Raw genomic sequence first — 19694 nt, 5'->3', positions numbered from 1 at the left:
AAACCTTACTTCTTTTTGTAAAATGAAAAAACATACAAAAACATGTAGAATTCCATTTCCCATTGATGTGTGACTGAGTGAATTTTAACAAAAATGTCAGTTTTTGTGCTTTGCCACTTTTATGCTTTGAACAGCAGAACAGTGATTGCATAAAACTTTATATTTTTCTAGCAAACTCCAATTTTTCTAAAAAAAACAGGTTTTTGCAATCCTTAATTAAACTAAAAGTGAAAATTTGATAATTTATTTGTTTTATCTTTTTAGTGAAACAAAAAAGTTAATTGCAGAATAAAGTATACAGTATGGGTTTAATAAGTAAGTTAGGTCACTATCAAGTAATTTAAGAGATTGAGGCAAATGAAACTAGTGGTCTCTGAACTGAAAAAATAAAATCCAAAGGTACCATAATGATTTGATTGAATTAGCCTGTTTAGGTGTTAAATAATTTCAACATACACAAAAGATCAGCACACAGAATTGATTCTACCACGACACTTAGAATTAGCTAGATAAATTAAGCTCCACCGAGGTCGGACTTAGATGAGATGTACAGTGGCGAACAAAAGTACGGAAATATTTATACATTTTTCAGACCATTACAACTTTAATTAATTAAAATTACATTTTTGTATTCAGCGACGGCAAGCAATATAGCATACAGTAAAAAAATAAATATACTCTCAGATATATCTTGTAGATTTTTTTTAATTAAAAAAAATGTAAACACACGTATGGAAACATTTTTAAGTTATAAGGCAAAAAACAACTATTCATTCAATAAATCTTTTTTTGTTAATATTTAGTTGGCCACCCCTTAGCCTTAATGACTGCTTGGCATCACCGTCCCATTGAGTCAATTAGCTTCTTACAATAATCGATTGAAATTTTACTCCATTCTTCCTGCAAGGCGATCCATAGATCTTCATGGTTTTTGATATTTCTTTTTCTAATTTAATTTTTCAAGTGCTGCCAAAGATTCTCTATAGGATTCAAATCGGGTGATTGGGAAGGCCAATCCAATACTCGAATTTTTTCCTTTAAAAACCAATTCTTAACTTGTCTGGAGGTGTGTTTAGGATCATTATCCTGTTGGAAAATATATGACAATGGCAGATTTATCAATTCTGACTACTGGATTAGTCCCATATCGCCTAAGACATCTACTGGATTAGTCCCATATCGCCTAAGACATCCCCACATGAAATTTCCTTCACCATGTTTGACAGTTAAAATTAAATACTTTGGGTTGAATCTTTGACCAGGAGGCCTTCGTTCATATCCTGTAGAATCACTCCTAAATAAATTAAACTTGCTTTCATCACCGAAAAGTACTGAAGCCCACTGATTTTGTGCCCAGTCTTTGTGCTTTGTAGCAAACTTTAGTCTGGTCATTCTATGCCGTTTCGTCAACAACGGTTTTTTAACAGCACGCCGACCATAAAGATGGCCCATTATAAGGCGACGTCTCACAGTCATGTCATAAAGCTTAAAGTCAGCGTCGTAATATTTGCACTTTGGCATTGTTCTTAGTAATACTTTAATAAACCACAAGTGATTAGGGCCAAGCAATACCTAAAGTAAACTTTATAGAAGAATATGTAAAATACTTCCATACTTTTGTGAATAACAAAATACCACAATTCTATTATAATACACAAAAATGAGTTTACGTTTTTTATGCTTTATTACTAAGGTTTAACAAACATGCACAGAATACACTCTTGGCTATAAATGAGTCTATCAGCGCAACAGTGGCCTAAGCCCAAAAGAATGCTTTGAGAAAATTGACATTATAATTTTAGCGTTAAATTATAATTTTTTTTTTAGTAGAAGTTATGTAAATTCGAAAAACTTTTTACAATTTTTAATATATGTTTAATATTTTTTATTTAATGAGCCTATAAGTAATTGATTTTAGTTTTTTTTTTGAAAAAAATGTGGGTTAGGGCACTGTTGCATTATTAAAATTACGATAATGTGTTAATTAGCCTGATTTATTGGTAGTATATTATTACTAAAAAACAAAAAATAATTAGAATATTTTATTAGAAAGTCATAAAATTATAGTAAACATTAAACTAAAATTACAAAGAAGCAAAATGTCAAAATATTGCTAGACTTAGACGTCTTCTGTTTCTTCTTCCTCCTCTCCTTCGGAAAAAATCTCTTCTGAAGTATTTTGTGATGTTTTTAAGTTTTTGTAAAAACCGTGATAAACCGGCGGTATGAAAGGAATTAACTCCAGAAGGTCTTTCCTCTTTTTAACGTCTATGTTGCGCCCTTTGGGATACAAGTAACTAAGTTCAATACTCTCCAAAGTTTGTATTGATCTTCTTTTTTCAACACTAAATGATTCGAATACTACATCTTCATTATTGGAGTACTAGTAAAATATACAAAATGGCTCTGATTTTTTATAAAGTAGCCACTGAATCTTAAGCCACTCTACTTTCGATTTAGTTGCTGATATTTTTCGATTAGTTAGATTTTGTTCCAACTTTGCTGTAGAGTAGAACTCACTGCCAGACATTTCTATTACTTTAAAGGCTAATCTTTTTCTGGATGATTCAACAACTTTCCTCCAATCATTTGGAATAAAAATGTCTCTAAAGAATTTTTTTGGGTTTTCCACCAACCCGAAATCCTGGTCACAAGGTAGAAAGGAGTGCCCACTTACAAAAAATTTATGATTAATTTCATTAACCGTGTTTAGTTCTGAGGACACAATGTAGCTGCATAAAGCTGCCATCTTAAAATTTCTGTTTGGCCCACCGCATTGATCTGAATACATGATTAGTTTTTCAGTGCTGACATAGTTTTTAACAAAATGGAAAATGCATGAACCCACTTCTTGAGGACCTCTGGAAGCAACAGATTCGTCTCATGTGTACATAAACACTTCAGTCGTGCCTAAATTATGGATACCGAGGCAGTACGTCCAAAGTTGTCTCTTATAATAACAAATCCCAGTAGATATGACGGGTGTTGAAAAGACGTGTGTCGGTAAAGTTTTCATGAGGTCGAAAGCTATGGCAGTTAGCTCAAGTTGCTTTCCGATGATGCAACTCTCATTCCATTTGAATTTGTTGTTTTTCTGCATCATCCATTGAAAACTTTATTTTGTTTTCAAATAAATCACACTTCTTGCAAGAATCTTTTATCGGGGCGTGGAAACAAAGGTTAAATTTTTTCAAAAAAATTTCTCTGAATATGAACATCGAGACAGGAGTCACGTTTTCGAGCTCTTTTTCTTGTTTATAAATTTCATACATCTTTCCAAGACTTAAATCTGGGGCTAAATACTTTCTCTGTGGGTTTTTGCGTCGAGTGTAATGAGAGTCATAGGCAGGGAATTTTTCAATAAATTGTATTACGCTCTGAACCATTACATCTGGAGTTTTGTTTATAGATGTTCCCTTACTCCTTCCATCTACTGGTGCAGCTAAACCTTCTTTCTTATTAGCCAACACCCGACTGATTCTGCCATCAGAAACTTGAAGGACTTTTTTAAAAAACAATTTGCAGACTTTTATTTTTTCCCCAGTATCATTACATAAAAAATAAATACGAGTTTTCTCACGCCTTGAAACTCCGGCTTTTTCAGTATAGATTCTTAATTTATTTACAACTTCAACAAGTGCAAAAATATAGGCAGATTGTAGATCAAGCGTTTCAATGCTATAAAATAACGTAAAAATAGCTTGTTGGCGCTGTGAATTAATTTTTTCCCAACAGTGACTTTCACAACAGTCTTGTACTTCTAGAAAAATTTTAGCTGGCACAACTCTTTTGGATATTAACGTATTCTTGACCGGCATTTCGTTTTTTCTTTGCAATATTACGTTTCCATTTACTTTCATTTCTTATGCGTTTTTTACCTCTACTTTGTTTTTCGGCTTTACTATCGAACCCCGTAACGTTGTTCAAATATTTCATTGCCCGTTTCAGATGGTACATACTCCGACCCAGAATCTTGAAATGGATCTTTATCACTATTTTCTGAACCTAAAAACAAAAAATAAATAATATTTATTTTTTGTTTTCTAATTTTCAGAAACTACGGAGAATACTATTAAAAAACGACTCCTCTGTTGAAATTATTATGAATTGTTATTGTTTCAAAAAACCATTTTGCAAGAACTTAATTGGGCAATCCAAACCACGTGACTTTTTCAGCTATTCAATATGACGGTGATGGTCAAACATTGAAATCGATCCGCATTTACTGACGAAAGTCAACACATTTTCTAATATCGCAGGTATTTTTAAATAATTTAACAATTTGTACCCTTTGTATAATAAAAATCCGCCAAAATAATCAGTAAAAATTGCGATTCTCAATATTCAAAAATAATTGCAATTAAACATGTAAACAACACAATGTTTGACAATCGCAGTCACATTGAATTTTGATTTTGACAGGTTGCTGGATTGCCTAATTTGAAAACTGTTAAAACCTAACCTCAAAAAATATATCCGGTTAAATCGTTACAAATAATATAACGTAAAATGTATACAAAATACTTACCGACAATAACAGATGAAGAACAAGCCATAATCACATTAAGTTACTTCTTTTTAACTTTATACTATAAAGAAAACAGTCTATTTTCACTTTTACGCTGACGCACGAGATTTTTTGTTTACAACAGAATAATAATGCGACAGTGGCCTAACCTACAGACTACAGGGTTAGGCCAGTATTGCACTCAGTTATACGACTAATCAGGAAATGCAACAAGTAACTATAGTGCTGCCATCTATTATCAAAGAGAGAAAGGTGGCTTGGGCGATTGTTGCCTTAAAGATCGCGCTATTTGGAACATAAATGAGCGTAAAACGCAAAATGTCAATTTTGTGGGTTAGGCCACTGTTGCGCTGATAGACTCAAATAAGGTGATTGAAATAAATAGTATAAAAATAAAATGTTTTCATACTTTTGTTCGCCATTTTACATTTCATAGACACATATTGATGAGGAAGAACGATAATATTTGATGATCCAAAAATAATATGTTAAGCCAAATATTGCATAAACAACTACAGGTTCCTGTATAGAATTACTCACTTGAACAAATTTGATTTTGATATTTCTTTAATATTATCGACAGCAAAATGTTATGAAGATATGCAAATTAGTTATTTATTGGTTAAAATTTCCAATGTATCAATACTAATATGATACAGAATTTCTATACTATCTATTATATTAATATCTACTTGAAATATTTAGATGTGTAGAATATATTCAGATTTATGTTTTGGTATTTATTGATTTTTATTTTTGTACTTTGGACAAAGTACATTCTGAAGTGGAGTCAATTAATATTGAAAAGTTTTGTAGAAGTATTTTCTCTACAAAACTTTTTAATTTTATTATTGTATTTTTATACCTTAAGTACAAGTCGATTACTTTACAAGAAACTGTAACTTTTGATAAATTTACTGGGGACTTATTTATGACCTCTCTGAAGATTAAAAAATCCCCAAATTTCTTAAATTACTATTGTTTCAAAGACAATGGCTTCTATAATACAATCATTTTTCATATTTAGCCAAATAACATAATTTTATTCACATTTATATTCTTTGAGTAGTATTACTAAACCCACAATTAGTTTAAAATCTGTAAAAATAACGTAAATTAAGAATTTTGTTCAAATTAAACTACTTATTTTTTAGACTTATTAAGTATCACAAGAACAAATAAATATTTCATTCTGAGTCATTCATTCATATTTCATTCTATTTCAGTCTGAGGATTATATTTCTACCTATTAACTGTTATAGATATCTTGATTAGATTATTGCTTAATAAATAACTCATTTAGCAGAAAGGGATTCGAAGAAGATCCTAATTATATATTACAATAAAAAATTTCTCATTACACCATTCAGAACTATAAATATAAAATACACACCATAAAATTTCTCCTCCTAGAAAGACTAATAAACATCAATTACATTTACTAAGTGAAATGCAAATGCTCAGAAGTATTCAAAAGGTAATTTAAAAAAATTCTAAATTTAAATTTTTATTAAGACTTGTATAGCTCTTTTAATACTTAGATCGTTTTACCAACAGCACAAATATGTATTTTTTCCCATTAACCTGCCTATCTGTGGCATCAGAAAATATTGTGTAAATGTCATCTTGTTAAGCAATATACAGTAGTGGCCAAAAGTAGATAGACAAAGTATTATTTTCATATAATTGTTTAAAGATTTACCCACAGGTCCCCTAGATTTTAAATTATTGTTTATTGTAAGGTGGTCAGATAAAGCAATAAAGCAATATAAATCAGATAAAGTAATAGTATAAATATAGCTGGTCAAAAGTAGATAGACAAAAACCATTTTGGAATTATTTTTTTGTCTAGATATTTATAAAATAAAATTAGTATAGTATTGCTTCTCTTTAACTCAAGGTGCAATATGCCACGCGGAATTAGATTCTCTCTTCATTTAAGACAACGCATTATTAATGCATATAGCGCGGGTGATCGTCAAATTGATATTGCTCGTAGATTTGATGTTAAAAGAAAAGCTGTTTAAGCAATTATCAAAAGATATGAAAGGACAGGATCATTAGAGCCAAAAAATAAATCTAGTCGACCAAAAAAATGGACATTAGAGCTGTACGCAAATTAAAACAAATTAGCTAGAATAACCCTTTCACGACTTCTCGTAAAATTCAGATAGAATTACAGGCTCTAGGGATTTGTAATGTGTCCTCAAGGACTGTAAGACGAAGGTTGGTAGAAGAGAATCTATTTGCACGAAGGCCAGCAAAAAAACCATTGCTTTCAAAAAAGAATCGCATAGCCCGATTGGAATTTACCCGTTAGCATATACACTGGACAAAGCATGAATGGAAACGTGTTCGCTGGAGCGACGAATCGAAGTTTAATTTGTTCAATTCTGATGGAATTCAATATGTTAGACGTCTTTCTGGCCAGCGTTTGAATCCCAAGTACACAAAACCCACAGTTAAGCATGGAGGTGGATCAGTGATGGTTTGGGGTTGCTTCTTAGGTTATGGAATGAGCCCGTTACATCGCATAGGGGGCATAATGGACAGGATTATGTACAGGGATATTCTCAGAGATGTTATGTTGCCCTATGTCGAAGACAATTTACCATTGAGCTTCCAATTCGAGCAAGATAATGACACAAAGCATTCCTCCAAAATTATGAAGCAATTTTTCGAAGAAGAAAAAATACCAGTTTTAAATAGACCATCCCAGTCACGCGATCTTAATCCCATCGAAAATTTATGGGAAATTGTAGATCGTAATATTAGGGATACAAACTATTCAAATAAAGGTGAATTATTCGAACGGTTGCAACAGAAATGGAAAAATGTTGGTTTTAAACTCATAGACAATCTTATTGAATCAATGCCACGTAGATGTCAGGCTGTAATAGACAATAATGGGTATTTTACAAAATACTAATATTGTAGATGGTTTAGTTTGTAATTTAAAAAAAAATACTTCGAAAAAAAAAGAGTATTGGTAATTTTTTAATTTGTCTATCTACTTTTGTCCAGCGTATATTTAGTTATTTCTTATTATTTACCTAATTAGGTGATTGTTTCTAAAGAATGTTTTATTATTTTTATACATGTTTATGTTGCCCATAATATACTTAAATATCTTTATTATAGAATTTTTATTTCCTTTGATTTTTTTTAAAAACCATTTGTCTATCTACTTTTGGCCATTACTTTATATATCACAAGGAAATTAAATCAGCCAGTCAGATCATTAGTAAAGAGAAGGAAAAAGAAGAAAAATGATGCCAAGATGAAACTTTAGTCATTTATAAATAGTTTGAGAAGGAAGGTGTGTGTTTTGTGAAACTCCAGAAGAAAGACAGAAGCTTAAATTCTATAATATTATTGCATAACATAGATTCTGTACAATACTATAAAAGCCAAAAAAAACCAAGTATTTAAAATTGAAAAACCAACATTGTATGAATAATTTTCTTTGCTTTAAAAAAGAAATTAAAAAAAGTTGATAAAGAGAAAAAGTTTATATGGAATATGATCTACCAGTTACAAAATTCTTTACAGTACCACAGAGGATATTTACTTATAACGTATTTTGGGTGTTTAACTAAGCCTCGATAGCAGCTGTAACTCGGGAACTATCAATCTGATATCATAAAAGTGGTCAAGAGAAAATGCTGCAAATTATTTGTAAGTTCGTTTGGCCAATAGAGGGCGTAATTAAAAGGTCAATAATTAAATTTCAATTTTCTCCGAAAAATGTCATTCAAGGTACATTTTTTTTAAATATTCCATTGCCATTATTTTGATCAAAGACTCATTGGCGTACTGACCCTGCATAAAGTAGAAGAAGGTGGTGAGCGGTCTTTGCTCAATTTGGATTTGTTTAAAAGTGAAATGTAAGTACTTTCAAATACTGGGACCATTAGTATGCGAAAACTTTTAATAAAATTGATAGGAGGCGTCATAGTTAAATTAAAAACGTTTACTTTGATTTTTCCACAAAAACTTAAGTGGTACGGTATAATTTTGATAGCAGAATCGAAAAGTACACCACTAAATTTACTAGATAAAAACCTGAAAACTGCAGTCACATATCTTTTTTACTTTTCAAGTTATTACCGAAATAAACATTTTTGATGCTTAATATGGGTATGTCAATTGGCATTAATAATCATTGGGATTCTTTTATTTATTATATCAAATTATGTAAAAATAATAAAATTTCTAAAAATTGTGAGGTTATGATAATAAAAAGATAATTTAATTTAAACATAATAATCCAAAAAAATTTAAAGCCTCTTTGAAGGCCAACCGGTTATAATCAAAGAACAAAAACTTTAACGAAAAATAAACTACTCAAATGTTCAAAGTATTCACCCAGTAAATAAAGTTCTTGATTTTTTCCTACAAACGGTAACAGCTGTTTCAGAAAATATAGAGCATTTTGAAAATGCTCTATCATAAATTCTGAGTTTTGTACAGAATGTCCTCAATTCATCCCCATATACTACATATGACATAAAAAGCTTTATTTCCAACAAGTTACAAACACCCAGTTACCGGAAAATCAATTAAATATATAAATGTACAAGTACGAATGCATGAACTGTATTAGATCCATGTAACTAAACTATAAAAGCATTTCTATATAATAAAAAAAGTAGTCAGTTTGAGAAAATAAATTTAAAAAAAATCAAGACTAAGAATCAGGAATTAATTCAAATCAAAAGAGCAGAAAAAAATGAGTAAATAAATGTATTCAAACTAAGAACTAAAGTACTAGTCTAACACTGTTAGATTGGTGGCCATGGTAACAAACTACCCCTTCCAATCAAACGATCTGGGTAACTCTTGAAAATCAGGTGCTCTTAGAAGAATAAGGTGATGGACAACCATCATCATGATCCCATACATTTGGCACTAATTCTATTTCCCAACACTCCGCACCAGACTTTTATACGCCACCTGTTTTGATGATCTAGTTGCCGCATCCAGTGAGGGTTTTCCCAGGATACAATACATGCAACTAGAAAAACTAGCTTCAGCAGTCCATAAAATTTGAAAGAGGAACTGGAGATTTCTCTAAGCCAATAATAATGGTCAAGTCCTAGATCAAGTGAAATTTCTCTCGTGCTTAAAATACGGTACAGCTTCAATGTATGCAAAAACGTTTATAACATTATCTTTACGGTTTCTTACCGGACGACTTTTAATTAGTACAAGAAGGGGATGTACGCTTCCCGTTGTTCTTAAATCTATTGTCAGTCGTCAAAATACTTTCCTATTATAATGGAGCATTTTCCAAATACTGAAAATATGCGGTGAACATGACATAAGCCTAGGCACTGGTGTAAATCATTTCACAAAAATATAACAAAGGCGAATTAAAATGATGAATTTGAATTAAACCAATTTAAAACTAATGAAAAATGCAAAAATGTGAAGTGTCAAAAATAAATTATTTCATTTGTTTATCTCCATGGAAACCTGCCGATGATTTTCCATGGCTATATATATTTACCTCACATAATTTTAATTAGATTGGGATTATGAAGCTTAAATTAATTTTTTTTTATTAACTTTAGCTCTTTTTTTAGAAATGTTGTTATTTTTCCATAATTTAGATTAATCCGATGCCCAAATAAATTGAGAAGGGATAATAATTATTAATGCCAATTGAGTATTAGGCGTCAAAAATTAAATTTTATTCGGTAATAACTAAAAAAGTAAAAAAGATATCCGACTGCGGTTTTCATGTTTTTCTAATAAATTTAATCTACTTTCCCATTCTGCTATAAAAATTATACTGTGCTATTTAAATTTTTGTGGAAAAAATGAAAGTAACAGTTTCTATTTGAAGTGACGCCTCCTACCAATTTTACTAAAGACTTTCGCGTATGACTGGATACAGTATTTAACAGTACTTACATTTTACTTTAAAAACAAGCCCAAATTGAACAAAATCGGATAAGTCTTTAAAAAAATTATAGCCATTTAAACAATTACACTTTCACTACTTTCCCCTACTTTATGAAGGTGAGTATGCCAATGAGTCTTTGACCAAAATGATGGAAAATGTTCCAAGGTTTTTAATTATGCTAAAAAAGGAGCCTTAGGCTGACACTTTCCAGAGAAAATTAGAATTGAATTAATACATTTTTAATTACAGCCTTGTGGCCAAATTTTAAGCTGAAAAATAATTTCTAACATTTTCTCTTGGCCACTTTTATAATGTCAAGGAAATTCCAATCCTGTCAGATTGTCAGTTTTCAAAATATAGCCGCGATCCACGCTTAATGAAACACCCTGTATAAAACAAAGTGTAGGATTTCCTTTATACAAATAAAATTACTTCAATAGAGTGTAAATCAAAAGACAACAACACAAAGTCTTGAAAATTTTATTTTAGGAGTCAAAGTGGTGACACGTGTTTCGCTCCTTAGAGCATTATCAGACCTGAAAGAGGTTAAAACAGGACCGACTGGGTTAATTATATACACACACAATAGAGTGTGTCCGAATCTTAACATTGTGAATTGAAACATGTATTTTGTAAATTGATGTTTTTAAAATATGGTTGAAATGGAGTTGGTAGTGGATGATTACCTAATGTAAGACAAATTTTATGGATATTATTTGTTCTACAAAACATAGCCCTAAGATAAAATATAATGCTAAATCTAGAGTCATATTGGCCTCTATTTCTTGTCTGAAAAGTATTAACATTGCCTTCAATATTTATTTTGGACATTGATTCAATTCGAACATTGATTCACAGGAAATACAGAAACACTCTAGTATGAAACCTCTTGCCTAGTTTATTACACCCCATTTTATATTTGTATAAAAATATATATGTATAAAAATGACATTTTTATCACTAGTTTCTAAATGTCTTAAAAATACTAGTTATTGCAATGTTTTTTGTATCAATTAGGAACCACAAAAGTACATAATACTATAATGAAATATAATGAAAGATATATATATTAGATATATATATTAGATATATATATTATATAATGAAAGATTTCCAACAATTTTGGAGAGAATTTTGAAATAAATTTATTTTCTCATCTAATAAACTAAAAAGTAGATTGACCTCCGGTACCGATGGAGTACCAAGTCTTGTCGTTAAAGATTGTATTCGCGTTTGGTCAGGGCCTATTGCTCACATATTTAATCTTTTCTGGTCTTCAACAGTATTTCCGGATAAATGGAAGACTGCAAGAATATCCCCAATACTCAAAAAGGGACCGAAGAACGATATTCAAAATTATAGAGCTATATCTATCTTATGTAATTTCGCCAAACTTTTTGAAATAGTTCTTGATAATAGAATAAATGCCCATGTCAAATTAGACATAGCACCTAATCAATTTGGTTTCGTCAAAAATCGCTCCTCTATAGTAAACCTGGCTTGCTTAAATGAGTATTTGTGTCAGCATTTGGATAATAATAGAGGTCAGGTTGATTTAATATACCTTGATTTCTGCAAAGCTTTTGACCAAATTGACCACTTTATACTTCTTCATAAGCTAACATTTTTTAGTTTTTCTAAGGATTTAGTTGCTTTAATAAAATCTTGCTTACCAGGTTGTAAACAATTTGTTGAATGTGAAGGCTTTAAGTCTCCTATATATGAAGTGTGCTCGGGAGTTCCGCAAGGATCTAATTTGGGCCCGCTTCTCTTTTTATTATTTATAAACGATCTTGCCAAATTACTGTCTTGTCAGAATTTACTGTTTGCGGATGATATAAAATTGTTCACAAAAATACATACTGAAGACGATTGCGAATTCCTTCAGGTAAATCTTAATAAAGTAGAGAATTGGTGCAATGTCAATAGACTATATTTAAATGTTAATAAATGCTCTATTCTCTCATTTTCTAGAAAACTATTTTGACTATGGAGCAAATAATGTGTTAGCCAGAGTAGATGAGGCGATTGATCTGGGAATTACTTATGATGTGAAATTAAGTTTCGCCAAGCATGTAGCAAAAATAGTTTCTGACTCGGCCAAATTGTTGGGTTTTATTTATCGAAACTGTCGGCATTTTAAAAATATTAATAATTAAAATATCTCTGGTTTAGAGAGGAAGGTGTCTTTCCAGCCAGAGGTTTGGATAGTCAATTATACTTAAATAAATTTAACATTATACCCTTAGCAAAAAGAAGAGAAATTCTTTCCATAAAATTCTTATATTACCTTATTTATAACAAGTTGACTGTCCCACCCTTTTAGCTGGATTAAATTTTTGGGTACCAAGAATAAACTCTAGGCATTTTAGATTATTTTATGTAAATTCCGCTAGGACTAATATTTTGTTTAAATCTCCTATTAATATAATGTGTCAGAATTATATTAATAATAATTTACATTTTTGTTGACAGTTTAAGATCCATTAGAAAAAGTATAAAGTAAATAGGTGATGCAGTAGTATGTATATAGATAGTCTGTTTAAGAATAGAAGAAAAGCATTTTGATTTTCCATTTTGGAAAATCAAAATGCCATAATGAAACCTGTTGGAAATACATTCCTCTCTTTTGTTTTTCATGATTTTTGTTTTTTTTTTAAGTTATTTAGATGCTTATTTAGATGGTTTGCTTTTAAACAAAAGTATAGTATATACATGGTTACTCACGATATATGACAGGGAATATTCTGGCTTAAACTACAGGAATTTTTTTTTTTAAATAGGGGATATCAGAGGCCTTCCAAAAGAATCTTCTAAAATGATTCTTATGGCATGCCGGGTGTTTTAAAGTGCATAAACATATCAAAGTTATGTTTTTTTTTAATGCAAGACTCTATATGTTATTTGATTTTTATATTCTATGTCATAAATAAAGGTAGATTTTGTTAAGGTTTACACAGCCTAAACATTAAAGTTTTCAAAATATTTTGTGTTTTCTCTTTTACCATATTTGCATTAGGGAACATTCAATTATTACATTTTACATTCTATTTGTAAAACAGTTACTATTTTATACTGGGTTCAAAAATTAGGTTTAAATTATTATATTTACAAGACAATGAATCCTTTTTCAAATTTAAGGTCTTCCAATATCTAAACTTTCACATTTTTATAAGATTAGATTTTATGAAATACATGTTCAAATGTTAATTTTTTTGCTATTGATTTTACTCATCGAGTAGGCGATGACAGGTTGGCAGATCATGTTGTTTATAATATATTTGTCACTTACTTAATGATTTTTTTAAGTTCTTGTTTAATGATTGAAGCTGTTAATTGTTTTTTTTTTGCTTAAATTACTTTATTGAAAATGGAAGTTTTCCCTAGAGAAAAATGAATTGACATGAAAACCAAAATGCAGAAAATTTAATCAAGCAAGTGTTTCTAGGTTACTAAATTGAAATTACTTTCATCCCTATAACATTTATAATCTCCAAGAACTTTCAAGAAATGGTTTTAATACAAAAGTTGAATTTTTTATGTGGGTTTTGGATAAGATTTGATTTTAGTGATTTTTTAATTAATGTTCTGTTTACTGATGAACACTTTACACAATAATGGCTCCTTTAAGAGACATAAATTTAATCATTACACCAATTCCAATCCACATAATCAAGTAGTCCATAATTAACATAAATGGTCTGTTAATGTTTGGAGAGGAATTTGTAATTGGTCCTCTTTTTTTATGCAAATTTAAATCAGATAAGATTTTTTATCTTAGGTAATAGTTTTCCAGTATTATTGGAGAATATTCCTCTATGCCTTCGAAGGACTATGTGGCTTCAAATGGATGAAGCACATTTCCACCACAGAGTTAGAGAATTTGTCAAATATTAATTATGACAACCAATGGATAGGAAGGGAATGGGTAGTCATATTGAGTGTCCTCCAAGAACTCTTTTACAAATGAAATGTATCATTTAATAGTTCAGTGCTCCTCAGAGAAATTATAGAAAACACCTATTAAGGAATTTTTGTTGAATGTTTCAAAACTTAAATGGTTAAGCCTAATCTTTATTTAAGATGTAGAATCCAAATATATCCAAGTCATAATATTCCATGTTGTATTTTGTGAATAAACCTGCACACATGTAGTATATACATTAGGGTGGAGCGAAAAAAAAAAATTTTGAAACTTAAAATGCCTATATGCGGAAAAGTTGCATTTTGTTATTACAAATCGGTGTGCAAAATTTCAGATTTCTACGACGTCACCTTTGGCTGCCCAAATGACCTTGAAAATTGGTTTTCTATATTACGCAGGCCCGTAACAGTCTATAGAAGAAAGCTGCCCCTTAACTTCTCAAATGAGACTAAAACTTCCAAGTTTAGCGCAAGCTTGCGATAGAACAGGCGTATCCGATAGATCTGCTGCAGTTATTGTAAATGCAGCTCTGACAGATATGGGAATTTTAACCAAAGAAGACCCCTCCAAGATCGTCGATCGAAGCAAAATAAGAAGAGAGAGAACAAAAGCGCGTAGTGACCTAAAAAGAAAAGATAAGGAAATATCATTTCCATTATATGGTTTATATTTTGACGGACAGAAAGCCCAAACAATAATTCAAGTCAAAGGCGAAAATACATGTTCAAGAAAAACCTTAATAGAAGAGCATATTGTACTAGTATCGGAACCAGGATCCACGTATTTAGGTCATGTAACTCCAACTTCTGGTCATTCGACCAATATCAAAAAAAGCATTTTAGAATTCCTAAAGAAAAACATGGATCTTTCTAAACTTCAGGCTATTGGATGGGATGGTACAGTAGTCAATACTGGTGTAAAAAATGGAATATTGAGACAAATTGAAGTTTCTCTTGGACGACCTTTACAATGGTTCGTTTGTTTGTTACATGCAAACGAACTTCCTTTGCGTCATTTACTGCAAAATTTGGACGGCGGTACTATTGGGCCTAAAGGATATAGCTGCGAAATAGGAAAACATTTGGAAAACTGTGAAAAAATGCCTGTTAAAAAGTTTGAAAAAATCGAAACTACTTTGCCTGCAATTACTCCAAGTGAACTTATTACCAACCAGCAATACCTTTATGAAATCTGTACTGCAATTTCAACATTTCTTTGAGTTTGTTGCAGAGAGGACCAGGAAAATTGAATCATTTCAGGTGGTTAACTACAGCCAATCGAATTTTGAGATTATATGTTGGTACCGAAAATCCATCAACAAATCTTAAAATTTTAAGGCAATATATTATGAAAGTGTATGCTGTTTCATGGCTTGAAGACTCGAGTTGTAGCCACCTCCACATTGTGAGTTCTGGGTTATTTTCTTTTAAAAAAGTAGTTTCAATAAAATTTTAAAAGGAAATAAGCGAAGAGCTGCATAGAAATTTGGAAAAATGTTTTTTTTTAAATATTCATGCCTTGTTGGGCAGCCTAAGATAAGGTCACACCAAACCCAGATTTTGCGCAGTAATCAGCAGTTTGAAAAGGCAACTTTTTCAAATATAGGCATCGCCATATCTTACAAATAAAAAAATATGTAGAAAAATATGTAATAAATATACATGTAGGTTTTAATATGTAGATAATTTTATTTTATTATGCCTACAACTACCTAATGGATGAGGAAACTAGGTTATGTATTTACTACTAAGAAAACATTTTTTGGTCTTCTTGGTCAACTTTTGAAATTCTGGAAAGATTCACCAGATATCAGGGAGAAATGACATTTGACATCAGAATAAGAATAAGATCAGAATAAATTTCTCAAGAAATTGCAGGTTTCACAAATGTTTTTATATCAATAATAACAAAGTAACTTACTTGTCATTTAAAATCCCATATAACTTTTTTGTTGTTGGCTGATCTATGAGGACACAATTTTAAAATCCATTAACCAAATTAAAGGGAACAAGGCTATTGGTCCAGATGGCATTCCATCTTATGTACTAAAGGGTTGCCATGATCATTTATTAAGACCACTAACATATCTTTTTAATTTTATTCTCAGAATGTCAATAAATCCAAATAGGTGGAAAATTGCTAAAATAATTCCTGTATGCAAATATGGCTGTAGAAATGAAATTAATAACTATTGACACACTAATATTATGAGATCACAAATTATGAGCACACTCTATTTCTAAAGTCTCTAAATTTATTCTCTTTGAGCAGCGGTTTGATGAAATGTCTGGTTCCATTCCTTTATGTCAACATGGTTTCTTGCCAAAAAAAATTAATTTTACCTCAATCTGTCAATATGTTCATGAAGCTATCAATGGAAAATCCCAGGTTGCTTTTATCTATAGAGATATGGAATAAGTATTTGATAGGGAGAAATGTGAAACTTTAAAATCTTTGTCACACTTAAATGTATGTTAAATGTAGTTGTAGATCTTACTATGTTAAAATGAAAGGTTCCAAGTCATGTCTTGTCATGTCATGTCCAATTCATTGTCTTAAACTACCTACTTCTGGTGTTCAAAGGGATTAATATTTGCCAACAATTTTAAATGTTGTCTTCAGATTCCATGAGTGAATGATTTTTGTAATGTTGTGAGCTGGTGTGTCAGCAAGTGTGTGTGTATCTCATTCACCCTAAATAGTAATCTTATAATTTTTAATTACACCTAAACAACTTCCAGAAATATCCCAGCAGAGGATCTAGAAGTAATTTTTGACCCTATCCTTACATTTTCTGAACACATTTTATTTAAATTAGAAAATGTGCCAAAAATCTCTGGCTTTATTGCTAAAACTACCAAGAAGCTAAGTGATGAAGTGAGTCTTCATCTTTTTTGATAGATAAGTTTTGCCAATCTTGGAATATGGGTTTCCTTATTTGGTATCCCCAGTACAGTGTCTAGGTAGGAATGATTAAAGGGGTTTAAAGGAGGTTTTTGAAGTGCATGTATTTTAGGAAATTTGGTAAATTCCCAGAGAGGCTGATCACAGCACACACACATATAATGATTATTTGTTAGAAATTTTTGATAGACTGTCTCTGAGTAAAAGAAGATTTAAAATATTTTGATACTCTCTTTTAACATACTGAAAAACTTTAATATACTGAAAAACAATGTCAAATTCTTGCTCTGTAACTTTATGTTTTAAACAAAATAAACACTTGCCACCCAAAAGTATTTTAACTGCCTTATTCATCAACTAACTTTTGTAAAATTTCTTTATCTTCCATTTTGTGAATATTTTAACCTTAACAATAATAAAACATTAAAACAATAATACTAAATAAACCGAAACAAAACTGAACTAAGCAGTAACATGTTAGGTATTTATTATTGTATTTGTTTAATGTATGTAATTTCTGTGTTATAATGTGTATTGAGTATTGACTTGTTTTAATATTACTTTTACAATTTACTTCATATTATGGTATATTTAATGGTATCTTATTAGTCTCTTATAAGCCTGGTTCACAGATTCTGTATGGTAAGCAGTAAGAAGTAAGACATATGATGTGGGGAAAATAAACTACCAATATTCAAATAGAGCTATTTATATTTTGCTATATGCTGCAAGCTGTAAGACTGTAAGACGTAAGATGCATGAAATGTTTCAATTTCATTTCTTGCATCATACTTCTTATGGAGTCTTAAGTTTGTCAATGTTTGCCAATATAACCAATCAAAAGGGCTAGTAGGGATTTCAGAGAGGAAAATATTCAGAAAGAGAGACAGGATGAATTTTGCTGTTTTTTTACTTCTTATGTTTTTATATTTTGAATTCGCAGGATCCTTACTGCATGGAGCTTACTTCTTACATGTTACTTCTACTGCATACTGTACTGAATTGATAAACCCACATTTAGTGGCTTCATACCTGTTGATAGGTATAACAAATGAATAAATATGAAATTTTATTTGTTTTATTTCATTAAAAAAGGTTTTAGTTAAGGCATTTTATTATTTATATGTATTTTGGCTTTATCGGCATAAGATAATTTGTATCTTTGAAAGAAAAAACTTCTTTGAATTGAATTATTATTTGACAAATAATTAAAATGATAAAAGATGTCTTACCCTAACAGCTTAAAGTATGATTGGCTAGAATATCAATGGCTTGATCAATAGCATTCATAGCATTAAATTGGTTGATTTCTATTTTTTTAGACTATAATGTTTAACAACTCTTTTCTAGTGCTGTACTTTTGCTTGAATTGCCTTCAATCTTGAAATTTAAGTCAATTAAATGCAAAAAATTAATAATTAAAAGTAAATTATTTAAGTATTAAACCATTGCATGCTAAACAAGATCTGTTTGTTTATTTAAACTGTATATAAGTAATCACTTGTGCTAAAAATATAACTGCCAATCAAAAAGGAAATCTGGTTCTATACAAACCTAATGACAAAACTGCTGGGCATAAATTCGTTTTTAATCTGCGGGAATATCGTTTTGGCATCGGGATCCTCCTTAATTTTTGAGTTATGTGGTTCATTTTCAGCATTCGGGTCGCTTTTGTTCCTACTGTTTCTTTCAAGGCTGGCCCTCACAGATTGTTGGTAATTCGGCGACCATGGTTCGCTGTCCATTATAGTCCGGTGTCCTGCTATTAGTTTAGTTACTTCCCGATACGTTTGTATACGTTTTACACAGTTTTCCGGCAAGAAAATCAGCGAAAAACCGGAACATTTTCAGTATTGTCAACTGGAATCAGCTGGTTTCCAATGGACGACGATAGACGGCGAGCTGCCTGCTGTTTTCCCCTTATCTTCCCTCCCCACCAACCTCAACAGAGATCACTTTTTCCTAGTAAATTCGATGCCGCCTTGCCAGATTTGCGGGAATTTCGTGGAAAATGGATTCTTAAAGTAATTCTTCCATGTGAAGCGAAATAATGTAATGGAAATTTGACAACATCTTTGTTTATTTCAAATTTTGAGTTGATAAGTTCGTCTTGCAAAACGTCACTGTCACAAGTTGACTGACATTGACAACTGACGCGATAGTGTGGTTTGAATTTCACTAAGGTCCAAACATGCATAGGTCAGTCTGTTTTTAAACGTAACTTTGGATTTTTCCAATAAATACCGAAATTTCAAACTTTATATAGTAATTTATTAATTCACAAATAGTAATTTATTAATTTATTTATACTCTTACAAACACATTTGAAATGTAATTATATGTGGGAGTGCTTACTGGCTTGCAGAAAAAAAAGGAAAACCAATAATAATGATGAAACTAAACCTACACTAAAACTAATAACATTT

At 30.8% G+C, this 19694-nt stretch overlaps 1 protein-coding gene across 2 annotated transcripts in view; it reads right to left on the bottom strand.

Annotated features, from left to right (window-relative positions):
- Positions 1 to 19365, bottom strand: part of LOC126750216 (uncharacterized) — a 303441-nt gene extending 284076 nt beyond the window's left edge. For both annotated transcript variants that reach the window (XM_050459759.1, XM_050459760.1), the window contains exon 1: positions 18823 to 19365. In XM_050459759.1, coding sequence (XP_050315716.1) covers positions 18823 to 19013 — 191 coding nt within the window. In that variant the 5' untranslated portion in view covers positions 19014 to 19365. The remainder of the gene's footprint in view (positions 1 to 18822) is intronic.
- Between the last annotated feature and the right edge of the window lie 329 nt (positions 19366 to 19694).

Source organism: Anthonomus grandis, chromosome 2 (assembly GCF_022605725.1).
Source record: "Anthonomus grandis grandis chromosome 2, icAntGran1.3, whole genome shotgun sequence".
Taxonomy (NCBI): Eukaryota; Metazoa; Arthropoda; class Insecta; order Coleoptera; family Curculionidae; genus Anthonomus; species Anthonomus grandis.
This window is presented reverse-complemented; position numbering and strand designations above follow the sequence as displayed.